Genomic DNA, 10,651 nt, shown 5'->3' on the forward strand with positions numbered 1-10,651 from the left:
ACTTTCATTGTGTGTGAAATATTCAGTGGGTTTTCAATAGTTGTTCAGTGTTGCGTAATGATAAACGTTCTAAAGTGAATGAGGGGAGACTGAAAGAGAGAGAACGAGGGGAGGGACGAAATGGGGGACCAAGGAGAAGGGGATAAAGAATGGAAAGGGGTGATGCAGTGAAAATGGGGAAGAGCGGAAATAAGTGGAAAAAGTGTGACGAGATCCGGGTGCAACCGAGTCCCCCATATATATATATATATATATATATATATATATATATATATATATATATATATATATATATATATATATATATATATATAATCAAAAACATAATAAAGCACAAAAAATAAAAAAGGAAGGGGGTGGTAGGAGAAAAGCACACAGAAACTGTATTGGAGGGGATCTAAACATTCCCTCTAATGCGTTATGTGTGGTTTCCTCCGAGGCTATGGGTCCCCCTTCTTCCAGCCAGAGGTGGTACTCCCTTCCATATTTAAATAAAAAAAAAATTATATATATATATATATATATATATATATATATATATATATATATATTATACACCGCTCTTACCCTCTCTGGCTTGCTCTAAGCTAGGCAAGCCAAACCATACTTAGTTTCATACGGCCTCTCCATCCTCTTTGAGATATAAACAAAGGGATTTACTTAATTCTAAAAAGCTCTAGTAACGTCGATTAATTATCCGAGTTGTCGTTGTCCTCATTCAGTTGTTGCTGACGCTATAGCTGTAGAGGAGTACTAGAATAATTGGCTGGGATGTAAGCTATTTTATCGTTGTTGTATCGTGCAATTAGGGTGAATGTTACACGTTGCTTTTGTTACACGTTGCTTTTGTTACACGTTGCTTTTGTTAAACGTTGCTTTTGTTACACGTTGCATTTGTTACACGTTGCTTTTGTTACACGTTGCTTTTGTTACACGTTGCTTTTGTTACACGTTGCTTTTGTTACACGTTGCTTTTGTTACACGTTGCATTTGTTACACGTTGCTTTTGTTACACGTTGCTTTTGTTACACGTTGCTTTTGTTACACGTTGCTTTTGTTACACGTTGCTTTTGTTACACGTTGCTTTTGTTACACGTTGCTTTTGCAACACACACATTTATGGAGAATCATTAACGCAATTGTGTCGAAAACGGTTCCCCGAGAATATTTAGATTTCATGCATCTGCTTTGTCCATAATATGAGCTAACGAGAGGCGTTTGACTGGGATTAGTAACGTCGGATTGAGGAAATTATTTGTCACTAAGGGAAATGGCTATTGTTTGCGATGAGTGATCCCTTTCCCTCTGGCATCAAACAATGATAAGCTTGGAGAGGATTGGTTGAATCAAAATATTTTGGTAATGAAATACTCATGTACTCCGTGAAGGGTCTGTAGAAGAGCAACTTGCAGTGCAATATTCCCACGTAGCAATCCTGTTGTAACATATTTATTCACCCTTTCTCTCCATCAGATCTTTACTTTCTCTGTCTCTTCTCTGCATCTTCTTAATACCCCTCAACCTCTACTACAATCACTCTGCCATCCACTACTCTCACTCGCCACATCCTTGCCAGAACCCTAAAAGTATTTTCTCCGTTCTTGAAACCAAATACCAGAACCCCTGACTCCAGACCAGCAGTTCATTGTTCAATTTTTCACTCTCACTTTGCAATTAATTGCTGTGCACTTCGAGATCTCCCCCTCTCCTGCAGCCTTTCACGTCAATCCTCCAGTTCTCTTGCCCGTGCTCTGTTATGTGTCCCCTCTAATGCCTGTGTTACATGTCTACTCTAGTCCTCGGGTTACGTATCCACTCTAATCCAGTCCCCGGTTTACGTATCCACTCTAATCCAGTCCCCGGTTTACGTATCCACTCTAATCCCTGGGTTAAATGCCTCCTCTAGTCCTTGTGTTACATGTGTCCTCTAATCCCTGGGTTATATGTACCCTCTAATCGCTGTCTTACAGGCCCCCCTTAACCCTTGTGTGTAACATTTTCCCTTAAACCCCTTATGTGATACATATCCTCCCCTTCTATCCTCTATGTGATATATATATGCCCCCCCTTTAACCACTTTACGTGTCGATGAGAACGGACACATATCACCCTGACACATGAACGAGCAGTCATCGACCCTGACACTTAAACGGACGCAATAAAAATCACCTAAAAAGAAATAGTATCCCAGAAAGCAAATGATGTCATTTGCCAATTAGGAAAAACGCGGCAGGACTCATTATCAACGTTTCTACCAAATGATGGTCTCTTTCAGACCAGGAAATTCTGCTGTACAATCTCTTTATGACACACTTGGCGAGGAAAGTATCTAGCACTAAGTGATAAAAAGTTTCACTGAGCTTTATCAATGGTCTCTCTCGCCTAAATGGGCAGAGCCATTTAATGCCGACTTGTAGTGTTATATCAGTTTTCGCTCGGGCCCGATTCACTATAAAGTTATTATTAAGTTTCGTGATTCAGTATTTTGTATAAAGTTTGTCTATATTGAAAATATCATTAGAGTATCTCACTGCTATGATTAAATTATGTTGTTTGTTTTTTCTCGTTTGCAGCTTAAAGTGTTTTAAATGTGTACTACTAGTCTTGATAGTGATGTATTTGCCTTTTCTTGATTGTGTTATGTGTTTTGATTCTTGATTTTCCTTTGTTGCTGTGCTAATTCTCATCACATATTGATTGCTTCTTTTTTGCTTCTTCTCTGTTTTTGACTTCATTATATTTTATCTGCGGCCTACTGTCATTTCGATTATCTTCCAGTTCCTTGCTCTAAATTATACCCCTTACAATCTCTAATTGGCCGTTATAGGAGGCAATGTAGAGTCGGCCATTATATGAGGCAATGTAGAGTCGGCGTTATAGGAGGCAATGTAGAGTCGGCCATTATATGAGGCAATGTAGAGTCGGCGTTATAGGAGGCCAAGCACCACAATCAGCATTCATATATAATCCCAAACAATATAACTGTAGATGTTTGAACTTGAAAGTAATATGTTACACACTCAAGATACTAAATTAAACTTTCTAACTCAAAAAATAATATTTCAGAAAGCTTATAATCAATATTTCGTGAAGTGTCTAATTTTTTGTTTGGAATAGTTTGGGAGAGAGAGAGAGACTGAGAAAGAATAGCTGAGAGAGGTCCTGAGACAGATTCTGAGACAGGAGCTGAGGGAGATAAGCTGAGAGAGACGACCTGCAAGATAGAGACTGAAAAAGAAGAGCTGAGAGAAGAACTGATAAAGAGGTTCTGAGACAGGAGCTGAGGGAGATAAGCTGAGAGAGAGAGGACCTGCAAGAGAGAGAGAGAGACTGAGAGAGAGAGAGACTGCAAGAGAGAGAGAGACTGAGAGAGACTGAAAAAGAAGAGCTGAGAGAGGAACTGAGACAGAGGTTCTGAGACAGGAGCTGAGGGAGATAAGCTGAGAGAGAGGACCTACAAGAGAGAGACTGAGAGAGAGAGACTGAGAGAGAGAGAAACACTGCGACACCGAGCAAGGTGAGAATTATTACATTCCATGCCAACGTACCGTAGACGTTCTGCAGCTGCTGCCAAACTGCCACTTAGTGAACAAGAGCCTGTGGGAAGGAATCCATTACCTTCGGTTACTGAACCTACAAGTATGCAACCAACCTCCTCCCTCCCCCCCCCTCAACCACCCGAACAAACAAAAATTAATATATTCACGAAAGAAGTCTAATTTCGTGCTTTTATGAACGCGCATAACACAGAAGGCAATGTTCACGGAAGAGAAACATTCCCCCCCCTCCTCCCACTTCAAAAAATAAAAAAATATAGGTTCTCCAGCGGTTTATCGCATGTTGGGAGATGTGGCGACATCCGGCAGCTCCTCCTGGTCGCTAGAAGTCCGGGAACTTGGTGTTCCGGCAGTGTTGATACGACTGTGGGAACGAGAGGTGGTGTGGCTTCTCACGCTCTGATATCTGCTTCAGTCTCGCTCCTTAAAGCTACCAACAGATACTTCTAGTTAATGACGCAGTGTTCACTCACGCGATATCCCGGCAGGTGTATGCCGCTGATCAGATAACGTGTCGGTCACTGAAACGAATATTTCAATATTACTTTTCAACTCCTAAAACTTTTAAAAAGTTAGCGCGTGATATTAATATCCCAAAATTGGGAAATAAATTATATAAAAGGGGAAGAAAACACACCTAAAACTGAAAATACAAGCACTTTTAAATCTTAAATAACGTATAATAAAGCGTAGGTTAAACATGACAAGTACCACACATGACTTAGGATTCTTACAGAAACACTCCAGGAGAAAATGTTGTCTTGTGGAGAGAGAGTGTGTGTGAAAGTGAAGGTCGCACGTGAGCGGTGAGTTGACTCTCAGGGTAGACATGTGTACTGCCACTCAAGTGCCTCGTGAGGGCATGAGGTGTCTTGTGAGGGCGTGAGGTGCCAGACGTGAGGCGTGAGGTACCTAGGGAGCCACCATGAGAGGGCCACCAGTCGGGACGCTACTGGCACTATTCCTGCTGGCGTTGTCTTGTCCTCACACTCAGCCTACGATAAGTACGTCGTCCGGATCACATTGTGTGTTTCAGGGCCACGGTTCTTCAAACATTACCCAACCATTTACGAAACCTGTTCATCTTTCTACAATCATTGCAGTTTATTAAACAATTTCCGAGATCTGGAACGTCACACTGTAACGTTCAGATTGTTATAAGCAGCTTCGTGATGCTTCGAAACTCATAAAGTGTTTAATAAATGAAAGGAAACCCTCAATAATTGTGGAAACATGCACAGGTTTCGCATGTGGTCGTATATTTGCTTGGTGAACCCCGACCCAGAGATTTGTTGCCCAAACTGTGAGATTTTTCATCACTAAGCTATATTCCTTCAGGTCTTAATTTGCTGTTTAACAAAGTGCCGAATTTATTATTATTATTATTATTATTATTAATAATAATATTATTATTATTATTATTATTTTTTATTGCTTCCCTTAGTGCAGATGTCAGATAACTAAGTTGCACTGAATTACTCGTTTGATTATATTTGCTACTTAGAATAATCAAAGGGTAAAATTGGTGGTGATATGATATGATATGATATGATATATATATATATATATATATATATATATATATATATATATATATATATATATATATATATATATATATATATATATATATATATGTTTCATTGAATATGACCGCATATTCTGTATTTATTATTTTCTGGTTTAGGGCTTCTATCCCTCTAACTATTTTCTTAGCATCAGGGCTTAATTGAAATAGGAGTTCTCCAAAACTCATTTTCGTACTTTTAAGGTGAAGAAAAGAAGTGATTTACTATAGAGTGTATTACACTTATTTGTATAATTTGCACGACGTTTCGAACCTCCATGGTTCATTCTCAAGTGAACAGATCTTACAATACTAGTTGATTTTATACCCGCATTAGGTCAGGTGATAATACAATGAAGGTGAAAAACATGGGGGGATACATAAGGGATAAATGTGAGGTGAAACATAGAGGCTGCAGAAGGCTTATTGGCCCATACGAGGCATCTCCTATCTAAACACAAAGATTAATCCAGTGTGATTGGCCTGTTATGTTGCACATTGTCTTCTGTGTTGGCATCGATATGTTCTTGTCTTGTCCTTACTGCCAACACAGAAGACAATGTCCAACATAACAGGCCAATCACACTGGATTAATCTTTGTGTTTAGATAGATTGTGTTTAGACAATGAAACATGTTTGAAAGAAACCTGCTGCCAGTATACACCAATATATATATATATATATATATATATATATATATATATATATATATATATATATATATATATATATATATATATATATAATTTTATCATTACTGCCTTTCCAACTCTCGGGTGAGGGGTATCATCCAGGGTATAAATAATATTCTATAAGGTTATAAATATTAAATATTGTTCCAAAGCATATTAAAAATATCACACGTCCAGCCATTAAATTATTCACAGTGCATCACAGAGGTGCATTTTGCTGCATGATGAATAAAGAAACACTACTACACTCCAGAAGTCACCCAACGCACCCTGGATTTATGAAGCATTTACCAGTCCATGTACGAAACCTTTGTATCTTTCCTCGATCATGACTGTGTACTGTTTCTTCATTTAATAGTTACCAAATAGTGCTCCGAGGTCGTTCTCGACTCCAAAGGTATTGTTGGTAGGGGTTTAACCTCGTAGTTTAGAATATATTTTATAAATAAATGAAAATTAAGCCGCTATGATTGAGGAAAGATATACAGGTTTCGTATGTGCTTACGTAAATGCGTCATGCATCCTGGCCCTAAGTCATCCTTTTAAATTGCCATAGTCATTATGCTGAACATGGCCACAGCTGCCTCGTATGGGCCAATAGGACCTCTAGAGTTGTCTCCATTCTTAAACCATCTCGGAATGCTCTCTTCATTGCTCTAGTCTCACTTTCACACTCATTATGTCTCCACGAAATTTTTATTTCTGACTCCAGGGGCTGGGAGCGTTGTTGGGAGCGCGGGCCTTAATTGGCGGTAATTTTCTAAACATGATCTCGCATGTCCATAGAAATTTTGAGCTGCAGATTATAAATTACTATTATATATGTATTTTACTCTTTGTATATCGGAAGAAAACAAAATGTTAGTTTTTTAATAACATTTAATAGTATTTTTTAATATGTTTCTTTAGGCGACCAATATCTCTATTGCATTGTTTTTAATGGTACAGCTCTATGAATTATTAATAACTAGCAATTTCCATGAAGTAAAATTAATGAATTAGTAGCAACTATAATGAACTTTGTTAAGGAAAAGGAAGTCCTGTTGCATATTTACGTGTATGTTTATTTTAATTGCTTTAAGGAAAGGTAGATTGAAATAAATAAAAAAATTAAGAACGTCTGTTAATGAAATTATTAATAATTCATTTAACAAGCCAATTAAATTTTTTATACTCTTTTTACCTTTTAATTAAACAACAGGAGATGTAAACGGTCAATTATAGACTTGGGTTCATATTATTACAAACAAATAAATCAAAGAATTAAGTTCATTTGTACTCTTGGTGATATGCTTCGCTATCAGATCTTTTTATATCAAATCTTTTTATATCCGATCTTGTGTTTGATCTTTTTGAGAGCTGTGCAACAGTAGTTTCATCAGTAAGTTTACTCGTGTATTTCGACTTGACAAAGTTAATCGCTGAAAACTATGACTCGCGTGAATACGTGGCTGTAAATACTGTTAATATTGCCCCTGCAAGATTTTTCAGATACTCGAAGGTTTCATGCACGGAATTCCAGGGTTTTTTAAACCTCATTTTTCTGTCAATTCTGAGCGTAAATCCAGTCATTAACCCATCTCTTTCCATACTTTGTTGTTCAGGTTATAAGTCGACAAATTTTTCCTCTAAATTGAGCTGCTGCAATTGCATCTCAAAATTATCCAAATCAATCCCATGCACCATTACTAAATTCAGTTTTCCCAATGTTACACTGCACACTTCTATGACTTTTGTTGTGTCTTCAAATGACCTAAATTTTGTGAATATTTATAAAAAAGTTATTAGCATTTGAATCAATTATCCTAAAAAATTTAATTACAAACCTCTGAATGTCTTTTTTCTCGCAAATTTCAAGAGCTGTCATGTTTTTTTTTCATTTTTAAAGTATTTTAAAGTGTTATATTGTCGACATCGTCAAAATATTAACAGTTTGATTTAGAAGGATATTTTGTTATCAAACAACATACTATTTTGCTAGATCTCGTAATTTAGTGTTGAAGTCGTTTAAGTGGGCGACGAAAACTTTAAGAAAACTTTATTCTTTAAATTCACACATTCGTCAAAACAGCTGAATTTCATCCAACTACTCGACATATCATTCAAAGACAGAACGTCAACAAGTCCATCGTTCACTGTTGTACACAAGTAGTTCTGTATACACTAAATTCACCTCGCTCAGCAAATTCTGAAAATGTTTTTTTTTTCAAAGCCGCTCAGAAATATAATTAACTGTCTTGGTTAAAATTTTCATCACTTCTTAAAGTTCCTTAGGGGGCAGCTTTTGTACACAATTCCGTCTTGTGTACAATACTATTAAAAGCCTACCAATAGACGTCCACATTTGCAAATCCTGCTGTTTTACCAATCATTCAGGGTGCAGCATCAGTTGTCACAACAACCAACGGCCTGTTGAACCAAGCTCTCACACGTCAAGCCTGGCCCCGGGCCGGGGCTTGGGTAGTAGAACAGCTCCCAGAACCCCCATCCAGCAAGTATATCCAGCAACAGCGACTATATTGGTCAACCGGTCGTTTGCACACTATGTTTACTCCAGCCGTGCGGGCTTCAGACTTGACTGTATATGTATTAAGTGTCATCTTCCTGGCCCCGTGGCCCGCATCTTGGAATTAAAGCATGCGAAACCCGCATCTGATACACCGTGCGGAAAATTACACAGTGTGTGTGTGCGTGTTTTTTTTTAAGCTCTCTTGGCAAGAGCAAACACGGAGGAAGTTGTTTGCAACGCATTGCAAGTTAAAATACTGAATGAAGCTTCAGTGTTGGTTTGTATTATTATTTATTTTATAATTGTACTTTGCAGGATCCAGCTATTAGCTCTTGGACCTGGCCTTTCAAATCAATGGTTGTCTTATGTATTTACTCAAGACCTAATTTTCTCTAAGCATTTCTACATCCTGTATTTCTCTCAGACATATATCTCCAAGCAGCAGCCCGTAGTAGCTGTCTAAGGGCCAGATACATACTTAATGCTTGGCGAACAGAGGCATTAAGTGAAACAACACTGTCCATTTGTTTCTGCCTCGACTGGGAACCGAATCCGGGTTCGTTTGACTACGACTCCAGAGCACTCTTCGTTCGGTCGCGAAGACCTGTGTGTGTGTGTGTGTGTGTGTGTGTGTGTGTGTGTGTGTGTGTGTGTGTGTGAGATACCGTGTTTGAGTTTTAAAATATCAAGCAACATATTTTCCTACTGGTGAATGTGTTCCACGAGAGCACTTATCCCATAACATACTTCTCAAGACTCTTCACTATGTCTGGATTTTGAGAAAAAAAGATCCTGCTGTACTGCAAGTGAATAATTGTCTTAGACTTTTCTTTGAAGATTCCTGATTGTCATTTCATTATCTGATTCATTATCACTCGGCGTTGCATCGTTCAGTGATCTCATTGACGTGACGAGTTCTCCGTCACTGTCGGATTAAAGAAAATTTCAAACTACTCAGCGAAGCATATTGAGCTTGAGGCTTCACCTGAGCGGTAGAAATATTGCTCAATTTTAAGGGTAGCAGAAATTGCAGTCACCAAAATGATGATTGATTGTCAATAATTCAGGAATTGATTAAATGCTGTTCTTACATCAATGGATCATTTGTTCACGTTTCTTACATATTTATGTCACATATATCACTCACGTAGCTATTGACTGTAAATATATATAAAGAACATGTCACTAAAAATTTCAGTAATTTGTAGGAAGTGTATTAGTGTCTTTAATATACATTGTGTACCTACTGAACTTTATCATATTTTGAGTTTATTTCACATAAATAAAATTTTTATTATTATAATATATATATCGATATAGACATTGTTAGAAATATATGTCTCATACTACAGTGAATACTTTTTAAGTGCTTCAAACAGGAGTCCTGGTATTTTCACTGAGGTTATAGAGAAATATTAATATGTCTACTGGAAAACTCAAAATTTAGTTGGCATAATTTTTATATGAATTTATATTTATTATTACTATTATTATTATTAGTAGTATCACCATTATTAGCCTAAAATGGTGGCTAATTTTAACTTCAATTATATTCGGTTAGTTTTATCTGGTTAATTGTAAAAAAAATGTAATTAAAGCGTACAAAACGCCAATATGCTCCAATTTACAACAGGGAACAATATCGTCCATAAAATTGTAGGTAGAGAAATTGTTTTTATAAGATTTACAATGAAACCTTTTTGACTAATATGACCAGATATGCAAGCCTAATTATGATTAATATGGGGGCATAATATATGTGATTAATATTCATTACATAATATTTTAATCCGCGATTTGCTCAATGTAATTACGAAATGATGATTTGGAAAAATTTCCACCGATCCATCAGTTTTGTTTTTTAATATCTTAAATCAGAGCGGTTTAGGGGGCCAGGGGAAAGAATGGTATTTAGAAAAAACACACTAATTAGATTACAGCTTTGCAATGAATATATCATTCCTTTTGATTCCTTCTGAAGATGTATTTAATATACGAAAGTACTTAAGGAAATTCCTGTTTCATTTTCCTCCGTGGTCTGACATTGTCACATTCTTAATCACGTGTTTATTTTCGTGATATACACACACACACACACACACATATATATATATATATATATATATATATATATATATATATATATATATATATATATATATTTATATATATATATATATATATATATATATATATATATATATATATATATATTTATATATATATATATATATATATATATATATATTTATATATATATATTTATATATATATATATATATATATATATATATATATATATATATATATATATATATATATATAT

General features: G+C 36.3%; 1 protein-coding gene across 1 annotated transcript in view; it reads left to right on the forward strand.

Moving 5' to 3' along the window:
- The first annotated feature begins 3,930 nt into the window (after positions 1 to 3,930).
- Positions 3,931 to 10,651, forward strand: part of LOC123766512 (zwei Ig domain protein zig-8) — a 38,314-nt gene continuing 31,593 nt past the window's right edge. The window contains exon 1 of the mRNA XM_045755727.2: positions 3,931 to 4,561. Within this exon, the coding sequence (XP_045611683.1) occupies positions 4,483 to 4,561 (79 nt within the window). The 5' untranslated portion in view covers positions 3,931 to 4,482. The remainder of the gene's footprint in view (positions 4,562 to 10,651) is intronic.

Source organism: Procambarus clarkii, chromosome 62, assembly GCF_040958095.1.
Source record: "Procambarus clarkii isolate CNS0578487 chromosome 62, FALCON_Pclarkii_2.0, whole genome shotgun sequence".
Lineage (NCBI taxonomy): Eukaryota > Metazoa > Arthropoda > Malacostraca > Decapoda > Cambaridae > Procambarus > Procambarus clarkii.